This window comes from Pseudorca crassidens, chromosome 1 (genome assembly GCF_039906515.1).
Source record: "Pseudorca crassidens isolate mPseCra1 chromosome 1, mPseCra1.hap1, whole genome shotgun sequence".
Classification (NCBI taxonomy): Eukaryota; Metazoa; Chordata; class Mammalia; order Artiodactyla; family Delphinidae; genus Pseudorca; species Pseudorca crassidens.
Genome location: NC_090296.1, coordinates 48,360,187 through 48,383,146, shown reverse-complemented (window position 1 = coordinate 48,383,146; position 22,960 = coordinate 48,360,187). Strand labels below are relative to the sequence as shown.

Genomic DNA, 22,960 nt, shown 5'->3' with positions numbered 1-22,960 from the left:
AGATATTTGGAATGACAAATTTCTAAAAACTCAAGTGTTACAGCTGATGTGTGAGCAAAAGTAGTTGCTACTTGCCTATCTGGTACTGTTTCTCAATTCTCTCTAGAAAAATATCAGTTCCTGTTGTATTAGTTATATGTCATCATGTAACAAATGACCACAAACTTAGTGGCTTAAAACAACAAACATTTATTATCTCAAGTTTTTGTGGGCCAGCAGTTCAGGAACAGCTGAACTGGGTTGTATGACTCAGTCTCTCATGATGTTGCAATTAAGACTAGAGCTTCTGTCATCTGAAGGCTTGCCTAGGGTTGGAGGCTCTGCTTCGAAAATGGCTCACTCACATGGCTGTTGGCAGGAGGCCTCAGTTCCTTGCTGGCTGTTCCTTTCCGTGTGGGTCTCTCCACAGACCAGCTGATGTGTCCTCTTGGCATGACAGCTGGCTTCCCCCAGAGGGAGTGGTCCAAGGGAGAGTAAGGAGGAAACTCCAACGCCTTTCATGACCTAGGCTCAATGGTTGTCTACTGTCACTTCCACTTTATTCTATTTGTCCAGAACAAGTCACTAGATCCAGGGGAGGAAAATTAGGCTCCACTTCTTGAAATGGGAAGTATCAAAGAATTTGTGTACATATTTTAAAACCACAACACCCATCAATGCTACATTATACGTTAGTAGGTTAGGAGACTATCCTTAAAAATGATATTTTGAAGATCTAAAAAAATTTCATCACTGTTTGTTATGACATCACTTTTAATGACCCCTCCTTCCAAAACTAAGATATACCCTACCTTGTCACCTCACTTCTTCTCTATTCTACAATATTTTAAGTTCCTTGAGAACTGATGACATTTCTTAGTCTTTTTGTATCTCTGCTTACCTATCATAGTGTCTAACATATTCACAAATTCATTCAATAGTATATATATATATATATATATATATATATATCCATCTTCTGGGGATACAGTAATGAGCAAGAAATAGTCATAGTTCTTGTTTTCCTGGAGCTTATAGTCTACTAGGGGGAAAATACACATTTAATTGCATCTTTAAGAACACTTAGGAATGTATAATTACAAATTAAGCTATATTTTCTGATGGACAGGGATACAGTCTTAGAGGTGCATATAAAAAGGAACAGGGCTGTTCTGTTGCAGGCATAATGAAGACAGACAGGAGGTTCAACTGAAGTTGGGATTTTGCCAGATGGGTGAGAGAAAAAGAATAAGAGTAAAGGGAGTTTAAAATATTGGTGTGTTATGTTGAAATAACACACTAGTATGTGCTTATAAATATTTATTGAATGGAATCAAACTGAGTTATATATATTTTCTTCTTTGCCCCATCCTCTCTTCTTGACGTCAGAGGTGATATACTTTTGGTATAGTTTGACCAGAATAGTTGCAGCTGAGTGGGAGAAGGGACTAACCCTGCTCAATCCACCTTCCTTGTTTATTGGCTAACTGCACTTACCAGTTATATTTAGAAAAAACAGAATAGAATATTCACACAATATCCATAAGATTTTTTCCTAATAAATTTGAAGGCATCTTTTAATTTCCTAATAATTTGTTTGTAATTTAATTCACTTAAATTTGCAATTTATATGTATATATAAGATATACCTATTTAAACTCAAACATCCTGGGCCACTGGATAAGATGAGATCAAATGCAGTCTGGGGAATGTGACTGATTCTTTTGGAACAGCAATAAATTCTCCCTAGGAGTAATGCTGGGAAGAGGTACAGCAATGTGGACCTGTCCCGCAAAAACTGAGGTCATTACTACCCTTAAAATAAACAATTTAAAATAACACTACTGAATGCTTACTATGTGCCAGATGTTGTGTTGATAGCTTACAGGCACACTATGTTGTTTAATACTCATGACATCCCTATGAGATAGGTACAAATATTATGCTCATTCTACAGAGATTTTGAGAGATTAATTTGTCCAAAAGCACAGAAAGAAGGCATCTTTATCTTGTGCCCCTCATCTGTACAACCCGCCCCCTTCCAGGCTCATTGGCCTTCTTTCTGTTCCAAGAAATGAGCCAACCCCCTTTTCACCTTAAGATCTTTGCATTTGCTGTTTCCTCTGTTTGGAAGGTTTTTCCCCAGTTTGTTGCACATCTGGCTTGTTATCTCAGATATCTGTGCTAAATTAGTTCTCCTCACCTTACTCTATAACACCACCATGTTTTATTTTCATTATAGTATAGTATTTATTACACTTTGAAGATATTTTTTTATCTTCCCACCAGATCTAACCCTTAGTACCTCACTCACTGAGTGAATAAATGAATAAATATCCTACTCCTTCTGTACCTGGAGATCCTGGATAGTATTGGGTTATACCAGTAGGCTATCTGTGTTATACCGATAAGCCATCAGAGCTCTTTAGAGAGATATGTATATATTCCCTATTTCATTCTCATCTTGGTTTATTACAAAGTCTTTTGTGGTTCCAGAACAGCAGTGACTTAAAAATACCAAGGCCTCTCAGGGGACAGCGCCCTTGCTCTACCCAGGCTGACCTGCAGGGGATGGTGTATCTGGAGGTCTCCTTCGGTGCACGCCGGCACCCTAGTGCATAGAGACGCAGACGTTGGAGAAGTGGAGGGCAGAGGCGGTGCAAACCGGAAGGGGCAGTGTCTTCCGCGAAACCCGCCCCTCCGGGGAGGCTCTCCTGTCTCGCCCCGCCCCTTCCCCCGCCCGGGCGGCCATGGCCATTCCCGGCATCCCCTATGAGCGGCGGCTTCTCATCATGGCGGACCCTAGAGATAAGGCGCTTCAGGACTACCGCAAGAAGCTGCTGGAGCACAAGGAGATCGACGGCCGTCTCAAGGAGTGTGAGTGCACCTTTCTTTCCACATAATCTCGTGCCCGGACCCGCTCCTGTCTCTGACAAAGCGGAGGCCTTTGGCCGAGCTCGGCAACTGAGCCCCGAGGAGAGAAGGCCTCAGTCTGGAGACAAGGCGCTTTGTCATCCCCGCCTATAGCTTCGGAAGCCGAGCTTCTTCACGCCTCTTCGGGCGTGAAAATGGACCAGTTTGGTCCAGGTGACAGAGAGAACATCCCCAGTTCTGAGATGGAATTGGAAGATGACCAGAGGGGAGTGGGGAAGAAGTGGGTCACCGGGATGTTTCCAGGTTAAGGTGCAAGGAGTGCGGTGTTGGTGGAGTCCCGGGACCCGGAGGCGGAAAGAGACTTGAGTCAAAGAAGCTCAAGCAAGAGACGAGACTCGGGTAGTTGGCTTGTTACTGGAATGGAAAGCCGAACGCGGAGTTTAAGAGAGAAGGGGTCCATCGGTCAATCATAGTCCTCTTCTTTTTTCCTCGTGTTTTGAATTGTGCTCTGTCAGGCACACAATTTTCCCTTACTCCTGAACCAAAAGAGTACTTATAATTTTTCTTAGTGCACCGTCACTGACAAACCTGAATGGTTTAAATAATGAAGGAAGACCTTAACTGTATAATTCTGTGGCGCTTTATTTAGGTTAGAAAGCCAGAGTGACAGTTCATGTGGGTAGGTGAAGTGAGGAAGGGTCTAACTCTTTTATCATTCGGGTTTGTAATCTCAAATCCGGAAGTGTCAGAATGTCAATATCTGTTATGAATGTAACCTAATATGTGCTCAAACAAGTAAGTATTCCTGATCAAGAAAATAAAAACATGGTGCTTTCTCTGTAACATTTCGTTTTTAAACATGTCATCTACAAATGGCATTATGTTTTCTGTGGTTTGATATAGTGGATATAAAATACACGTAAAGTGAAATAGACTTAAATAAACTTAAATAAAGTGAGACTTAGTGACTTAAAGTCGCTAAGATTATTTAATTTAAAATGTTCAAATTATATTTTTCAGTAAGGGAACAATTAAAAGAACTTACCAAGCAGTATGAAAAGTCTGAAAATGATCTGAAGGCCCTACAAAGTGTTGGGCAGGTAAGTAATGGAGTTTGGGGTGTAGAGGGTGATGGTGATTTGTTTTTTTAGCTCTTGGCAAAAAGTAATGCTTTTTTTTTTTTTCTTTCTTAGATTGTGGGTGAAGTACTTAAGCAATTAACTGAAGAAAAATGTAAGTGTATTAGATTGTTAGTAAAGAAAAAAAGAGCAGACTCCCCTCCCTCCCACCGCCAACTTTTGAAATGCTTATTATTTTAATGACTGTAATGAAGGTAGATGATATTCTTGCATAGACTAAGTTGTCTTTCAATTCTTGTCTTTTGGAGAACAGAAATAAAACTCAGTCTGCCATCAATGTGGATATATTTATTTTTTACTTTCTATTTTTCAATTTGTTTTTTCATTTTCTTCCTCTAGTCATTGTTAAAGCTACAAATGGACCAAGATATGTTGTGGGTTGTCGTCGACAGGTAACATTTTACATTTCTATAGTGCTTTATAATTGACAAAAGCGCTTTCGTGTAAGGTATTTAATTCTCAAGGTAAGCAGGTCAGGCATTATGCCCATAACTCCCAAAGGTGACTTGTTCAGATATAGCTAATTATTAGCAAAGCCTGAACTCAGACCATGGGTTTGACTCCTGGTAGTCTCTACTTTTCTGCTCTGTTGCATTGCCTCAGTCAGCTCTACACACTGAGAAATCAAAGAATTTTAGAAGTGAAAGAATCTCAGATTATTTTATTTTAGTGTCTTTTTTTGAAGAGGTCTTAAAAGTATTAGACCTTATAAATTACATTTTATATTTAAACATTCAAAAATATTATAGTCTTTACTAGAGGCTAAATTGATTTTGTATGAGTTCATTTAAATTAGAATCGGCAAATTGAAATAACTCCAGATTTTATCTTGCAGTCATCAAAAATCACCAACAAATGGCTTTGGATCATTTAGTAGCCTCTGAAGCCAATTTATGTACTACCCTATTCTTTAGAAAGCGTCTTTAGCGAATTCTTATAAACTCATTGGAAGAGCTTTCTAAACTGAGTATTTGTGTCAGGTTCAGGTTTTAAAAGATTGATATGACGTGGCTATAGAATTGAATTTTTCCTAGGGACTAAATTCAGTCTTAAGATTTTGCCTAGCATGTAAGTGGGATGACATTTTCTAAATCAAAATTTCAGTTGCCTAATCCGACAGAGGATATTTATGTCCCTTTCAGGGCCCTCTGGATGCCAAAAGTTGGCATGTCTAAGATATTTTGTGGTTGTATGAGGGGCAAGAGAGTATTTGAAAACTGGAAAATATTAGAAAAGCCAGAGTATATATTCCCTATAGATGTAAATGTTGAAATAGCTTCATATTCATCTCTGTTTAAGCTCATTTTCAAGTACAGTGGTCCCTTGTTATCCGTGGGGTGTATGTTCCAAGACCCCCAGTGGATGCCTGAAACCTGGGCATATACCAAACCTTATATATGCTATGTTTTTTCCTCTACATACATACCTATGAGAAAGTTTAATTTAAAAATTATGCACAGAAAGAGATTAACAAAAATAATAATAAAATAGAGCAATTATTAAAAAAATATGCTGTTACAAAAGTCATGTGAATGTGGTCTCTCTCAAAATACCTTGTACAAATTTAATGCCTTTTCCATCTTAACTCAGCACTTGTCATGCCCTGTCGCCATAACTTTTGCAGTTTGAGGCGTGACAGCAAAACTAGCACAGGTTTCTTTTTTCTTCTTCACAAGTGCATGGATAGAAGATTCGTTCTTACTCTAGATTATAGCAACCTCAGCATATGATTTTTATTTCCTTATTAAGTCGAGAACTTTCCCCGTTTCATTAGGAAGCGGTCTGTGGCTTCTCTTTGCCATATCTGAATGGCCAGCATCACTACCATTGTGCTTTGGGGCCATTATTAAGTAAAATAAGGATTATTTGACCACAAGTACTTCAGTCAGCAGGACAGTGGATCTGATAACCGAGAGGGCTACTAATACGCTGGACAAAGGGATGATTCATGTCCCAAGGACAGAGCTTTCATCACGCTACTCAGAACAGCATGAAATTTAAAACTTAGGATTAGTTTATTTCTGGAATTTTTCATTTAATATTTTCAGGTAACTGAAAATGTGGATAAGGGGAGGACTACTGTACCTGACAATTATTCTTAGTTTAATCCATTATATTAAACCTAGTATTTAGCATATCTTCACTTCATTTTAATTGGCACTAAATCCTAAACTGAGCGCTGTTTGCAAAATCCTGTGAAAAGTGGTCAGTAATTTGTATGATTCTGAAATTGTATTGGCAAGCAGTTTATTATTTTTTTTGTTGCACTTTTCGAAAAAACGAAAAAATTATAGTTTTTTCGAAAAATAACTTTATTTTTGACAAGTAACAGCCTGAGTGTGATTTGAATCTATTTGGATAGATTCTCTCCACTTCTATCCAAATAAGTTAAATATGCCAATAAATTGTTTAGTATGATTCAACTTAATATGTACAGTAATATATTTACCATAGTGTCTGGCATGTAGCAAAAGCATGAATGAAGGTTGCTGGGGTTTTTTTGTTTGTTCTTTAGAATTTTAATAAAAAATCTCTAAGGGGAAATAGAGTGCATATCCCCCTTATCTCCTATGATCACATAACACATACTTCCCAAAACTATAGTTTTTAAAATAAATCTAATGGACATACCTTTAAGATGCTTTCCTGTCCTTCCCCTCCAAATGTTCATTAAGGGATTTCTGTATAAATGCTTTGGTACCAATTGCCAAAGTCACTGTACTACAGTGCCTAAATCAAAATAATGAGCAAAACTATATTAAATAGTGAGCCTTTGAAAGTAAAATATTGCAGTCAGTTCCTTCTTCAAAAACAAGGTTGTTGCCACCTCAGACTTTATATATTAGTGATTTCTCATTTCACACTGAGATTGCACAAAAGGGCACTCTTTGAAGGAGCAGAAGGAAATAACTTTGAATTACTACTTTTTATAAACCCTTCCCTTGGGCGTGGTGTTTATAATCTAATCTTAGTGTTCTCTCGGAAGGATAAAAATGATTATTTGGCTTCTAACTATGCTCTTGTTAGAGTGTTATTCCCCTTTTCAAGTGTTTGTGTAACACCTTTTGTTTTACACAATTAGCTTGACAAAAGTAAGCTGAAGCCAGGAACAAGAGTTGCTTTGGATATGACTACACTAACTATCATGAGGTAGGTTTCTTGTACTATTTAATTTACGTCTCATTTTCAGGAGGGAAGATTTTATCCAAAATATATGCTTCTTGAGATCACTGAATGTTTTGCCACTTTTCAGCTTTTCCTAATTTCAAATTAATTTAAACATGTTTTTTTTAAAAAAATAATAAATTTATTTATTTGGCTGCATTGGGTCTTCATTGCTATGCATGGGCTTTCTCTAGTTGCAGCGAGCGGGGGCTACTCTTTGTTGCGGTGCACGAGCTTCTCATTGTTGTGGCTTCTCTTGTTGTGGAGCACAGCCTCTAGGCACATGGGCTTCAGTAGTTGTGGCACGCGGGCTCCGTAGTTGTGGCTTGCAGTCTCTAGAGCGCAGGCTCAGTAGTTTTGGTGCACGGGCTTAGCTGCTCCATGGCATGTGGGATCTTCCGGACCAGGGCTCGAACCCGTGTCCCCTGCATTGGCAGGCGGATTCTTAACCACTGCGCCACCAGGGAAGTCCCAACATGATTTTCCAAGATCACCTACAGGTGCTTGCATAAGCAAGTCATTTATACTCTATTTGTAGGCTGAGAGAAAATACATCTTTTAAAAGAAAAATATACACCTTATCATTACAGGTATTTGCCAAGAGAGGTGGACCCACTGGTTTACAACATGTCGCATGAGGACCCCGGGAATGTTTCTTATTCTGAGATCGGAGGTTTGTCAGAACAGATTCGGGAGTTACGAGAGGTTGGTAGTGTGTGCTTTATTCTCTGAACTTACTAAGAAGTAGTACGGGTTTTAAAATGCCTGAAGGGAGAAAGAGGATGTAAAATCACTTTATCCAAATAGTGTTTACTGAATATTATATATATAATATTTTTGCCAAGAGAAAAAAAGCACTGAATCTCTAGCTATGAAAATTATGGGTTTTTGTTAAATTTGGAGATAATTTGGTGTTTGAAAAATCCTGCTCTTTTTATGACCAAGAAGGAAAAAAAGCTAAGAATAATGGATGTAATCCACTGCCCATACCATCTGGTATTTTGTTTATCTTAGTAGTTTAGTTGGGTCAGAGCACATTTGGATAGTGTGTGTAATGTAGTTTTTCCCATAACCTCATTGATTTCCTATTGCCCTTAAATAGAGTAAGTTATCTGTGCCTTAAATATTTTATTTTGATAAAGCTGTTTGCTGTCATTTAAGAAAAATATTGGCTTTAGCGTGGCTTAAACTTTAAGTTCTTACATGAAGAATCAAATCAGGGTGGCCTTGCTTTACAACACAGATAGCTTCTTAACAATTCTCTTTTAAGCAAATTACATTGTTGTATTGATTTCCTCTTAATTTAGGATGGAAATACTCAGGAATGAATTTGATTAATTAGAATGGCTTACATTATCTGATTTAAGCCCTAAACCAGTAGTTTTCAAACTTCAGCACTTTAAATTTTCTGGAACTCTTATTAAAGATACAGATTCCTAGGCCCTCTGCATGGTTTTGATGCAGTGGCTTGGGGGTGGGGCACAGGAATTAGCATTTAAACAAACATTCCAGGTGATTATGAAACCAAGTTGTTTTTTTTTTTCAACCATACTTGCGGAAGCATTGGCCTAAGCATAAATAAAAGCCTATTCTTTTCACATTATAGTTAATGAAAAGAGGAAGAACAAGTGCTTCATGAAACAGTGAAATATTTTACAGTGATTTGCTGCATCAGCCATAGGAGCAGAATGAATCTCTCTCACACACACAGACACACGCACACACACCAATGACATGCAGTATACATCTGCAGACAATTGCGAATATTAATTTCTCACAATTTTGGCATGTCTTAATCATACCTTATGGACAGAGTTATTCAGTAGAGGTTTATCTCTCAAGTAAAGAGTTTAAACTGGGCAGTCAAATCCTCACTTTTGCTGTTCTCCACTTTTCTTTCTTTGAATCAGTCTTAATATTGAGAGCAGAATTTATGTTTTTTTTTAAGACTACTATGACAAAATGCCAACATAAGAAAATTTTATGTACCATTTCTCTTAGTGGCAGTTATATCTTACCAAAGTTCCCCATTTTATAATTATTTTTTGTTGTATTCAGATGCACACCAGTGTAATCTTTTTGTTTTTTTGCTTAACTGATTTTTTGTAGTGTTAATTGTTTCGTTGAGGCATAATTTACCTTCAGTAAAATTCACGTTTTTTAAGTGTACAGTTCAAATGTGTTTGACAGATTATATGCCCGTGCAAACATCACTCTAATCAAGTGTGTGGTTATTTTAGCAAGTGTATTAAATAATAAATAGTTCAAATTACCACATGCTTTTTAATTAATTAATTTAAAAATATTTTAAGATTTTTAGATTTAAGAGATATCTTACATCTATCTGAAGAAAAACCTCTAATATAAATGGTTTTACATAGCACTGAATTCTAGATCTATTACGAATTATGATGTATGTACATAAATCTGCTGATAGTTTACTTAAAATATTTGAAAGTACATCAAAATCTTTACTAACGTTTTAAGAAACATGCAACTTCTTTTCTAGGTAATAGAATTACCTCTTACAAACCCAGAATTATTCCAACGTGTAGGAATAATACCTCCAAAAGGCTGTTTGTTATATGGACCACCAGGTTGGTATTAAATCATGTCTGCCCCACTATGAGTGAATGAATGAATGAAGGAGTAAAAAAATGAGATGGAGATAATTAATGTGACAATTCCAGCCTCCATTCTGTTCAGAGTAAGGAAGGGATTGGGGATGTGTGTCTACTGTTTTCTTAGTCTTGCTTAGTCCTCTTGTGCTTCATAGGGTATATATATCTAAACATGCCATGTGATTCTAAGCAATGATCTTGTGTGGTTCACAGACCTCTGGGTGTCCCAGAGACACTTTCAGGGATTCTGCAAGGTCAGAATTACTCTTGTAATACTAAGATGTCAACACAGTGAAAAAGAAAAAAGCAACTAACATCTGTGCTGATGGTGCAAAGCAATGAGGGTAAAGCTACTCATGCCATAGTATGAATCAATTAAGTCAGTGGCACAAAATGGTATAGTAGTCATTGTGTTCGGGGCCACTCACATTTGCAGTATTTTTAAAAAAAGATGTCAGTTTCACTTTAAAATGTCCTTGCTAAAGCATTAAAAATATTAACTTTTGATCCTTGAATAATGTGTTGTATTCTGTGATGAAATGGAAAATACATATAAAGTACTTCTGTTGCATACTGAATAAGATATCTCCAGGAAAAGCATTTGTGTGATTATTTGAGTTGCCTGCTGTATTAGCTGCTTTTCACGGAATGCCATTTTTACTTGAAAGGATAATTTACAGTCAGTTATCAGACTGGTTATTGGTTACCTTGCACACATTTTTTTTTTTAATTTATTATTTATTTTTGGCTGTGTTGGATCTTCATTGCTGTGCGCGGGCGTTCTCTAGTTGCGGCGAGCAGGGGCTACACTTCGTTGCTGTGTGCGGGCTTCTCATTGCGGTGGCTTCTCTTGTTGCAGAGCAGGGGCTCTAGAGCCCAGGCTCAGTAGTTGTGGTGCACGGTTTAGTTGCTCCATGGCATGTGGGATCTTCCTGGACCAGGGATCAAACCCATGTTCCCTGCATTGGCAGGTGGATTCTTAAGCACTGTGCCACCAGGGAAGTCCCTGCACACATTTTTTTTAAAAAATGAATGAAGTTAGCCAATCATGTTAAAGCAAACAACTGACACCATCTGTAGCCAGTGATAAAATTTGAGCTTTCAAACGAAAATTGAGTTTTTGAAAACTTTACCTCTGGTACTATGAGCTTGACGACTTTCCAATGTGTTTGTTAATATAAGACAGGATGAGATCGGAGATGGTATTAACAAATGTGACTTTTTAATATTATATAATGGAAAATGCCAGTATTTGGAAGATTTTCATAACCCACTGAATCAGTAGTTTCCAAATAACAAATACTTGATATTACAATATCATACGTAGGCAAAGGTCCACTCAGTGTTCAGTATAGCCCGATGTATTTGAATGTACAAGTTTCCATCACAGTCTCTTTGTAAGTTGGCTTTGATATATTTCTAAAGTTATGTATTCAGTTTGCTTAAAATAAAATTAGAAGGGATTTTTTGAATAAAATTTTAATATTGAGAGTGGAAGTGCTTTGGGATTTTAAATGATTTTAAATGCTTTTATTTAAGACTTAGCTTCCATTTTGCAAAATTTACTATTCAAAGGATTACATTCTTAAAGGCTTTTGAAAATTTGTTTTACTTTCCATTTAATTAGGACTTCATTTATCATTCCTAGGTACAGGAAAAACACTCTTGGCACGAGCTGTTGCTAGCCAGTTGGATTGCAATTTCTTAAAGGTAAAGGGAATATTCTTTTTGTAGCTATTGAAAATAAATTTTATTTGAATTTTCCTATGTTTACCATGTTTTTCCTTTAATCAGGTTGTATCTAGTTCTATTGTAGACAAGTACATTGGTGAAAGTGCTCGTTTGATCCGAGAAATGTTTAATTATGCCAGGGACCATCAGCCATGCATCATTTTTATGGATGAAATAGATGCTATTGGTAAGAATAACACTTCTTAAAATTTATTTTAAACTTTTCTTGAACTGTTAGGAATATTTTTTTAATCTAAAAGAACTTTTTCCCTCTCTTTTCACCTCTAACTGCAATTTGTGTGAAGTAGCAAAATGAATTGAATGTTACTTTAAAAAAATTCTTAAGAAAGTTTAACCACTCTCAATAAATAACCTTTAACATTGAGAAAATGATAAACATACCAAAATCAATTCGAATTTTGTCAGTGTAATTCTTGTTAATTTATTTTCATCTTAATGTTTTAAACCCCAGACACTATCATTTTCATATTTTCTTAAATGATGCTTAAAGAGGAAAGGAGTAATGCATATGAGTTTCCACATCATTATTTTAGGTGGTCGTCGGTTTTCTGAGGGTACTTCAGCTGATAGAGAGATTCAGAGAACTTTAATGGAGGTAATATTTGGTAAAGCCTGTTTGTAAAGAAATCAATGTTTATAAAGTGAAGAAGTGAACACTGGATATTTGAAGGTCAAAATATGGATAATGGTTTAAATGAAGAATGCACTTAAGTATGAAATTTGAAAGTACAGTATTGACAGGAATGAACAGTTTTCTTTACCACAATCTCTAGTAAGAAAATGAGTACTAGAAAATAATAGGGATATCTACAAAATTTCATGTGAGTTACAGCTGTACCGTTCTACATTTTTTGAGTAGACTGGCCATTTAAAAAATTATATATTGTACTTACATTGTGAATGTGATTTTGTGTTAGTTTTATTCAGATATTTTATGAGTGACAAATATATTTAAACTAGTGGCGGTAAATGAATTGTAACTATGTATGAGGCTGCTCTAAAAATTACTAATACTTTCCTCTCTTTATTGCTGAGAGTGAAAGGAAACTAAAATAGTTTTGATTATTGAAGATGGATGATGGGATATTGAAATATATATTAACGTCTTTTCCCACTCCACATTCTGTGAAAGTGCTGGCAAGATTCCAAACACATTTTCCAACTCCTATGAATAGATAGGTAGCATAGGTAATGCATTGTCAACTACTGTCTCAGTAGGGGTGTTTGAAAATTGTTTTTTATAAATTGTCTGCTCAGAAAAGACAGTATTTTAAAATTAGTTGTAGAGTCTATTAGAAGCCTTAAATTGAGGTATTTTTTTTAAAACGCAGATACTAGTTTTATTCATGTAGCTGATATGTTGTTAGCTAACACTTAGGGTATGTTAGACATATTGGCATGAAGAAATAGACATATTGTCAGGCTAGCTTTGTTTTAAAGTGTTTGTTGAATGCAGTTAGATTTTTCAACATTTATTCAAGAAAACTTTAGGAATTGAAGGAAATGTGTTAGGTATCTGAGTATTTCTGTGTAAGTAGAATTATTTGAAAAGATATTTAATGGATTTATTATCAAGTTTGTAGAAAATCATTGTTTCCAGTTATCCTGATGTAAATTTTATGTCTGGCATGCCATAAGCTCTTGAAACATTATTTTAAAAGTAATTGTAACAAAAAATTCGAACGTTGGAAATCAGATCCACATAACTTAGTTTCATAATTCGTGACTGGATGGATGCCTTCAGATTTATTAAAACTATCTGATAGCTATACAAAGGTACATAGTTGAATAATCTATCTTGGAGACTTCCCTGGAAGTCGATTGGTTAAGACTCTGTTCTTCCCCGGCAGGGGACACGGGTTCGATCCCTGGTCGTGGAACTAAGATCCTGCATACTGCAAGGCACGGCCAAAAAAAACCCATTAAATAATCTATCTTGGAACTTTTAGGATGGAATATATATCCCTTTATGTAAGAGAGAAAAAAATATGATTCCATCAAACGATCATTCTGCACATCACATATGTATCTGTAAGCAATACATTTCATGGTCTTAGTCATTTTATAAAAGGTGTGTGCTATGTGTTTTTTTAATGGTTGGGATGCTTTATAAAATGTGCCTTTGATTTATATTCACAAATATATTCTTAGCTACTGAATCAGATGGATGGATTTGATACTCTACATAGAGTTAAAATGATCATGGCTACAAACAGACCAGATACACTGGATCCTGCTTTGCTTCGTCCAGGCAGATTAGATAGAAAAATACGTAAGTTAAGCTTTTGTGCCTGCTGTCCATTTCCCTTTGTCTATGTCCATTTCTCTTCCCATACCTCCTCCTCACCCCCTACTTTATTTAAAAAACAAAAAACCTGACTGCAAAAGAATTTCTTGTAATTTTCTTATTTTCAGATATTGATTTACCAAACGAACAAGCAAGGTTAGATATATTGAAAATCCATGCAGGTCCCATTACAAAGCATGGTGAAATAGGTAAGTAAATAACCTATTTTATATATATTTACATTTGGTAAATGAAGTAAAATGCTATTGGATATCACTGATAGTCTACCAAATCTAGTTTTAAATTCAGGAAACATGGTGGTCTTGAATTTAGCTAATAGTTATTGAGCATGTGCTGTATGCTAAGAATTGTTCTAAGTGCTGAGGATATAGCAATGAACAAAACAGATAAATTCCTGCCTTTATATAACTTACATTTTTGTCAGGAAAGGCAGGTGAAGAAAGTAAAATATTCACTTGACCCTTGAGCAAAATGGGTTTGAACTGTGTGGGTCTACTTATACGTGGATTTTTTTTTTAACTAGTAAATGCTATAGTACTACCTGGTTGGGGTTGGTTGAATCCACAGATGCAGAACCATGAACATGGAGGGCCGCTATGAGTTATGTGCAGATTTTCGACTGTGCCACCAGGGAAGCCCGAATGTATACATTTTGAATAGAGGTGGGGAGGAGGAGACACAGGGAACGCCTTACCAAGGTGATTTTTAAGCAGTGACCTAAAAGGTGAAGGAGCTAAGTATGGATATTTGGGGGAAATTTGCGGAGGGAACAGCAAGTAAGAAGGCCTTGAAGTAGGTGCGTGCATGGAACATTCCAGGAGCAGTATAGAGGTCAGGGTGTCTGTGGCATAGTTATTGGGACGGTAGCAAGTGAAATAAATCATAGAAGTAATGGGGATCAGATTGTATAGAGCCTTACTGAGGCCGTTGTGTAGGAACTTTGGCTTTTGTTTTTAGTGAAATGGATTCCATTGGAGGATTGTGAGCAGAGGAATGATATGACCTTACTTTTTATTGTTTTTAACTTTGTATTACAGAAAATTAGAAATACATAAAAGTAGAGATGAGTATAATCTTATCAGGAATTCATCCCCCAGCTTCAGTAATTAACCCTTGGCCCATCTTGTTTCATCTGTAATCTCTCCCACCTCTTACCTTCCTTCTGGGTTTTTAAAAAGCAAATTCCAGGGCTTCCCTGGTGGCGCAGTGGTTGGGAGTTCACCTGCCAATGCAGGGGACACGGGTTCGTGCCCCGGTCTGGGAGGATCCCACGTGCCGCGGAGCGGCTGGGCCTGTGAGCAATGGCCGCTGAGCCTGTGCGTCTGGAGCCTGTGCTCCGCAATGGGAGGGGCCACAGCAGTGAGAGGCCCGCGTACCACAAAAAAAAAAAAAAAAGCAAATTCCAGTCATTATCATTTCATCTGTAAATATTTCAGAATTCACTTACGTTAAATAGATCATCTGGCTGCAGCTAGAGGAACAAGGATAGAGACAAGAGGATCTATTAGGAGGTTATTTCAGTAATGCAGGCAAAAGATGATGGTGGCTTGGTCCAAGGTGGTAGCAAAATCTTTTAAAATAATGAGATTCTGGACATATTTTGAAAATAGAGGTGACAGGGCTTGCTAATGAATCAGATGTAGGGTGTGAGCTAAAGAGAAGAACCAGGGAAGACTTAGGTTTTTTACTCATGCAACTGAACAAATGGAATTGCCATCAGTTAAAGCGAGGGAAGACTGGAAAGATTCGGTTTTAAAGGGAGAATGAGGAATTTGATTCTGGCAATATTTAATTTGAGATGCCAATTAGATAGCCAAGTAAAGATGTTGATTAGTAATTCTGTGTGCATCAATAGTTCGTTGGGGTGGCCTGTGCTAGTGTTATAAATGTGGCTAATATCAGCATAAAAATGGTTCCAAGGAAGAGAATGTTGATAGAGAAGGGATTCAAAACTGAGCTAATTCCAGCATTAAGAAGTTGAGAGGAAATAAAAAAAGTTGAGAGGAAGAACCATCAAAGGAGACTGAGGAAGGTTAGTCACAGAGATAGGAGTTAACCAGGACCTGATGGTGTCCTGGAGAATAAGTGAAGAAATACTATAGGGAGGGACTAATTTCCTGTCAAATGCTGACAATGGGTCTGATAAGAAGAGTTCTGAGATTGGATTTACTGTGTGAAGATCATTGGTGGCCTTATCAAAAGAAATTTCTTTGGAGTGGTAGGAGTGAGAGCCTTGTTCAAATGGATATCAGAGAGATGGGGACAAGAGGCATTGAGTTTAGCCACCTCTTTCAAGGAGTTCTCTAGCGAAGGGGAGAAGAGAAGAAATGGAGCTGCAGCAGAAATGGAGATGAGGGCTTGGGGTTTTCTTTAAGATGCATGTACTTACAACGCTTTTTTTTTATGCTGATGGGAATGATCTAGGAGAGAGACACAAGTTGATAATGTGCTTTTTTTTGAAGAGAGGTTGGCTTTGTCTATGAGCATAGACTTCTCAGGAGAATAGGAGGAAAGGCAGCATATATTAGATGCTGATGATAACAGGTTCTTAAATATGGCAGGTACTTAGAGGATTTTTCTTCTGAATGCGTTTATTCTCTCAGTGAAATAGAAAGCAAGTTAAGAGTGAAAATGGGAAAGTACTGTTAGAGATTTGAGGACAGGAAAAATTACAAAATAGTTATCTATAGAAGTGAGAGACTGGACTAGTGTAAAGGCCAGCAAGCCATGTATTCTATTGTGGGCTAAATTCTGTATGCCTTCTGTTTTTGTAAATAAAGTTTTGTTGTAGCACAACCACTCCCATTCATTTACATATTGTCTATGACTACTTTCCCACTACAGTGGCAGAAATGAGTAGTTTTGACAGAGACCATATGATCTACAAAGTCTGAAGTATTTACTGTCTTGCCCATTACAGAAAGTTTGCTGACCCCTGGACTAGAGGCATCTAGTATAATTGCCAAGCAACTTTAAAAACTTTTTACAAGTTAGTGGTCCAAAATAATTACAAATAGTTGACCATTGCCTTTCTCATTACTCATGTGAAAGTTTTGAGTTGGAAAGACTGAGCTGAATTTACCAGCTTCTTCCAATACTGAGCTCTTGCTAGGTGCCAGATGCTGTGCTAACCTTAGGAATTTCTGCTCTCCAGAAGCTTACATGAACTTGAACCTGAATGAAGACTAATTAATGAATTATCTGTGTGATTTCAAATAGAGATTGACATACTCCAGATTGCCTGACAAGGGTGTCTTATCACAGTTTTTCACATTGTAGTAGCTTATGTGTCTCTTCTTGCTATTCTACATCAAGTCCGTAACTGCTACCTTAAACCAGCAGCAGCTCTTCATTTCATCTGTCACGTGGATAGAAAGGTCACTTAACTATTACTGTTATCATAGATCTGATACCTCAACACTTGGAGCTTTCACAGAAACCAGAAAAGCTAGTCAGTGTTTACTCTAGCATTTAAAAATTCTGTATGATAAAATGATGTCTGAAGACTATTTTTGGTATATTTTATATTTGCCTTATGTGATTAAATTCCATTGTGGTTACAGTTGGTTTTGAATATTCTAGATTTATTCAAATTAGATACTTGGTTACAGTTTTAATAAAAGTCATAGCTTGACATATCTAAAGTTCACATGCACTTAACAGTTTCTCTGTGTAGAAACAGGTTAAGATGCTTTCAGATCTTGATATTTCTTGGTTTTAGAGTTTTAGAAGTATGTTTATTTCTGCTTGGTGCTGGTTTACTTAACAGAAGTATTGATTTTTGTTGTTAATGTTGTGGAATGTTAACAGAGTTGATGCCTAGCTGACTAAATTCGAAGCAGGCTCTTAAGTTAAATTTTCTATATGGGAATAAATCCAAAAAAGGTCTCCTATTATTATTTTTTTAACTGATTTCCAGTATTTTTCCTAAACAGATTATGAAGCAATTGTGAAGCTTTCAGACGGCTTTAATGGAGCAGACCTGAGAAATGTTTGTACTGAAGCAGGTAAGGGTTTAAAGTACAATTTTTACTATTGATTTTGATTTGTTTAATTTGCTAAAAATGTGTTTGGGTTTGTCCAAAAGCAGAGCCTGAGCTTTGCAAGGATTTGAGTGCTTGTTATTTTCTGGGAAATTGATTCCAAGAAGTAGAGAATAGGGCAAGTGAAATGGGAAGAGGGAAAGCTGTTATAAGGGTGCATCACTGAAATAACTGTTGTAAGCAAGAGGGGTTTGATTCTGATGAGACCTCAGAGAAACATACAGAATTCTTTCCAGGATTATCTGGCTGAAATATGGGAGACTAGACATTTACCAGCTGTCATCCTCCATTCCTCCGTGGGATGAGATTTGCCCTTGGGGATGTTAACTTCTTTGCACTTATGGATGCCTTAGGGTAGAATGTGGAAAGACATGCATAGTGATAGCATGCTGTCCCCCTGGAGTAAGTCTGAGACTGTACAGAGCTATCTGCCACACCTGTGGCTGAAATCCGACTGGGCCAGCACTGGGGGTATCTGCTACAAAATGGATGACATGCCTTCTGATACTAGCCTGTCAGTAGTTAACCTTTGAAAGATTGATTTATGAATTTTGTGTTCATTCAACTTGTGGAAATGTAGTAGTTTTTTAGTATAATTTTTTCTGTGGATTGTGTGATTTTATTTTTATTTCTGGTACCAAGTGGCTTTAAAACCATACATACGGTCATTTAGTTTTTGTCCTCCACACAGAATCTTAAAATTAAAAAAATATCTACAGTAGATTTTATAGTCACTGACTTTCATAGGTTGCATATGAACACTTTTTAAGTATTACAATATGTGATTTCTTCTTGTTTTCATATCACCATTAGCCTTATTTTAACATTTCTTGTAAATTCAACAGACAGTGTTTAAAGAGGCTGCTCAGACATGGCTTCTCCATAGGAGTATCTTCATGGGTATACTGTGACTCAGTATCTGGATCAAAGATCTGCAGGTCCAGAAACTCTCAGTACAAATCACATAAATCATGCTCACAAAGACTTACTAGTAAACAAAAATATTAAAAGGTAAGCAGTCAGTAGCCTGAACTACTAGGGGTAACTTATGACATTCTCCTTTCAAAATCTACACTAGACCAAATTATTATTAGAAGCTTGCTTTGGTGAAGATGGAATCCAAACAAAAGCAGTATCTAAATCTTAAAGGCTGATACCATTAAATTATATTCTCTCTTTTTCCACATATTTTTTAAAAGTTTATTTTTAGCTATTTCCAATAAAGAACTATAACTTCTGTGTGGATTAAAATTTAAGCTTTTTAAACTTCTCATCTAGAGACATACTGAAATTCTTGAGTTTTCTTTTTATTAGTCTTCAAGCCTTTTTTGTTAACATATCTTTCTGTGAGTTAAAATATACTTGATTCAATTATAGTTGTCTTTTTCCATTCAAATCCTGAGATTGTCATCCTTTTTGGATTAGAATGTATCTCACATTCACTCATTCACTAAATAATGATTTGGAAACTAATATGCACAAGGTTTGGAAAAATAACTTGCCTAATTTAGTTACAGCCTTCTAAACAGGTTTTAAAACGTCACTATTAAAAAAACCAGTCATTTCCATTCACCTGATTTCTGAGGACAGCATAGAATGACTATTGCCAATATTCCTTATGTAGAAATCTTGAAAGGAAAGGGAAGACAGGAAGTAACCCTTGGAATTTTCTATTGCAACCCACTCATTTTATGTTAGTGAAAATTCAGTATAAGCAGATCCTCAATGAAAATAGTAGTAGGATTCACTTAATTAGTAGATAGTGATAACTTACCAGCTTTAGCTTATGCAATTAGGATTGTCTCAAAATCTGGGACCCATATCTATGACACAACTAATGTTTAAAAAAACCCCACAAACCTTTTACCTCCTTGCCAAGTAGTATTTGACAAGTAACTTGTCAAAAACTTGAAAGCAAAAACTGAATGGTGATATTTGAATATGAAAGTCTTATAAAATACCAATTTGTACATAAAAAAGGTAAATTTTCTCACATGAATAATGACACTGATTTTTGTTGACTTTAATTCCTATTCTCTATGCTTTTGATTATTAACAAGGAAAAGCTATGAAAATTACTGAGGTGTTTTGTGTTTTCCCAAACCATACATGTGCCCCCTGCTTCCAGGGGATTGCTGCCTGTAGAGTTAGGAAACTTCTGCCTAAAATGTGTATGTGTTATTGATAGTTGGGTTTTGTTTTGTTTTTTTCAAAATGACATTGGATACAGGGACTGTGTGAGGTGGAATTTAAGTATACAGATAATTGTCTCACTGTTTTCTAGCTTTTGGTTTGGAAAATAGTGCTCACTATAGTTACGGAAATTAATTGAACAATAATAGTGGTTTTTAGGAAATTAGAACTGTTGGCTGAGAAGTAATACATCTAAGCTCCTTCACATTTATTCCATAGAATAATATTACATTATTTAGTTTTCTTTAAAGTTTTTTGAGATATAATTGACATATTAGTTTCATGTATACAACATAATGATTCAGTATTTGTATATATTATGAAATGATCACCATAATGAGTCTAGTTAACATTCCATCATCACACATAGAAAAGTATTTTTTTCTTGTGATCTACTCAGCATCTTTCAAATACACAGTGCAGTATTAATAAGTATAGTCACCATGCTGTACATTACATCCCCAGGACTTATTTATTTTTTTAAGTGGGAGTTTGTACCTTTTGACCACCTTTACCCATTTCACCTACCCTCTCCCTTAGTTTTCTTATAATAAATAATTCACATATTAAATATAGCAGTCATGTTGTTTTATTCTCCACAGGTATGTTTGCAATTCGTGCTGATCATGATTTTGTAGTACAGGAAGACTTCATGAAAGCAGTCAGAAAAGTGGCTGATTCTAAGAAGCTAGAGTCTAAATTGGACTACAAACCTGTGTAATTTACTGTAAGATTTTTGATGGCTGCATGACAGATATTGGCTTAATGTAAAAATAAAGTTAAGGAAAATTATGTATTGGCAAAAAGGATCTCATTAAAAGAGTATGAATAAAAATGTATATGAATAACATTGTAAAGATTAGTAATTCAGTAATTCTACTTTTAAGAAGTATGGAAGAAATTTGTATGTTTGTTAATGTTGCATTTATTGCAGCAGAAGTTATAAAAGAAGAGTATGTTGAAGCTTTTTGTATTTGGTGTGTATTTTGTAAAACCTTGAAAATGGTTTGAGACGGTAGTACCAGATAGTATTTCTTATGACTTATTTTATATCATTTGTTTTCCTCATCCTAAAAAGTTTAATAAAATCTGTTTGATTCAGTTCTCCTACATATATTCTTGTCTTTTATGAGACTACATTTACTATGGTCTAAACTATTTAATAACCAAGATGAAGTTGGGTTTAGATCGTAGACTTTTGAATTTTATTTTAAAACAGTACCTATACTCAGTGTTCATGAGAGCATCTTGTTATATGTAACATAGATGTGTGTCTGTATATATTCCTCCTTCAAGAAAGCCTTTATTCTCCACCTACTATGATTAATCCGTGTGATAGTTAATTGAAATAGTACATGCACATCCATAACCATTTTTTAGATTATGATTAAAAGTAACATTTGCTATTTAAATGTGACTTGGTTTTCTTGATTTATGTGAAATGATAGTTCCCTTTTGAGGAGGTTTGTACTCTCTTCTCAGAAAGATTCACACATACATACACACAATTTTGCATATATTAAAACTTAGGAGATTTATTATTTCCCAAGCTCACCCATGGACACTAGGTATCTATGGATACCAGGCTAAGGATCTGATGTAGGGGATGTTGATGTCAGAAATGTTCAGAACAAAAGTTCCGTTACCTATACACGATTCTTTCTCATGTGGTAATTAAAGCTTTAACAAATTACAATAGGAAATCATCATTGGGCATCAATTAAGATTATGTTATTATTAAAGGTGCTGTTAAACAAAAGAAACTTCAGTTTCATAAACACTAAAGAATGAATGATATATGACTCAGGTAATAATACAATCATTCTTCAAATTAAAAACTTGCTAGCAGAGTAATGTGTGCCTTTTTGTAACTAAAAGGGAGAGAACTGTTTACATAGAGGTAGAGAAAATGGAGCCCTCAAACTAGCCATCTAATACTCAAATTATTGAACAGTTCTATTTCTATATATGTTTAGTAGTGTATTTCATAAACATGACTATAAAAAGTAATAGTATGTCAGGTCTAGGTCAGATATCCATGTGGTCCTTTTTACTTTAAAAAGGTCAGATAACCATGTGGTCCTTTTTACTTGTAATCTGCAATTCAGTTAATGAAAGACTATCTCACTTTTTTACTTTGGTGGTGGTGGTAGTGTTTTTTTTAAAGAATCACGTTGGTGTACAAATCTTGAAAGTTTATGTGTGGGTTCTTCCACTTCTAAGCTTGATTTTCCTCATCTGTTTAAAAACAAAAAAGATAACATTATCTCCCTAAACCCAGAGAAAGTATTATATACCTGAACTTTATTAACAATATAGTATTAACTGACGCAAACTCCTTTTAAAGATATTGAAAGCCATATAGTTTAATAATACGTTGAAGTGTTAATAAGCTTAGAATTAAAGGAAGACACCTTCAGTATTATGTACAAATTAGTGGGCTATCAATTGTTTGTATTAGGATTTTTTCTGTTTGCCATTTTTTCTTGATATTTTCTAGTTGTTATATTCCCAAGTATTCTTAAAAGTACACCGTTTCTATTTGCTTAAAAGTGATGGTGTTTCATTCTGTGGCATAACGTAATTTTCAGGTGAATTCATTACTCTGGGGGGACCAGATTCCGCAGGATTCTGAGAGGGGAGAAAACTATAGTTTCCTTTCGTATGCCAGTTTATGGTGGCTAGGATGTCTTCCCCGTTCTTACACCAAAGAAGGGATTTGCGTCCAATCCGGAAAGGGCAGAGCTGAGTCGTATTATCCCGCTCCTTTTCCCAGGACCGTCCTTCGTGCTTTCCCTCCTACCGCAGTCTCACCTCCTCCACACCCGGTGAGCTCCCGCCGCTGCGCCTCCAGGGCCCCGCCCCCCCGCGTCTGCGCTCTCGCGA

At 36.1% G+C, this 22,960-nt stretch overlaps 1 protein-coding gene across 2 annotated transcripts; it reads left to right on the top strand.

The window, feature by feature from the left end:
* Positions 1-2,695: 2,695 nt before the first annotated feature.
* On the top strand, positions 2,696-21,186 carry PSMC6 (proteasome 26S subunit, ATPase 6). Of its 2 annotated transcripts, none has more exons than XM_067735676.1 (14): positions 2,696-2,856; positions 3,874-3,953; positions 4,047-4,086; positions 4,332-4,384; positions 7,075-7,142; positions 7,748-7,862; positions 9,667-9,754; positions 11,427-11,488; positions 11,573-11,696; positions 12,064-12,125; positions 13,682-13,802; positions 13,946-14,026; positions 17,774-17,845; positions 20,677-21,186. In XM_067735676.1, the coding sequence occupies exons 1-14, from the start codon at positions 2,730-2,732 to the stop codon at positions 20,793-20,795; spliced, it is 1,212 nt and encodes a 403-aa protein (XP_067591777.1). In that variant the 5' UTR covers positions 2,696-2,729; the 3' UTR covers positions 20,796-21,186. The 2 variants fall into 2 exon arrangements, with proteins under 2 accessions (XP_067591777.1, XP_067591787.1); XM_067735686.1 differs by lacking the exon at positions 20,677-21,186 and adding an exon at positions 18,727-20,663.
* The last annotated feature ends 1,774 nt before the right edge of the window (positions 21,187-22,960 follow it).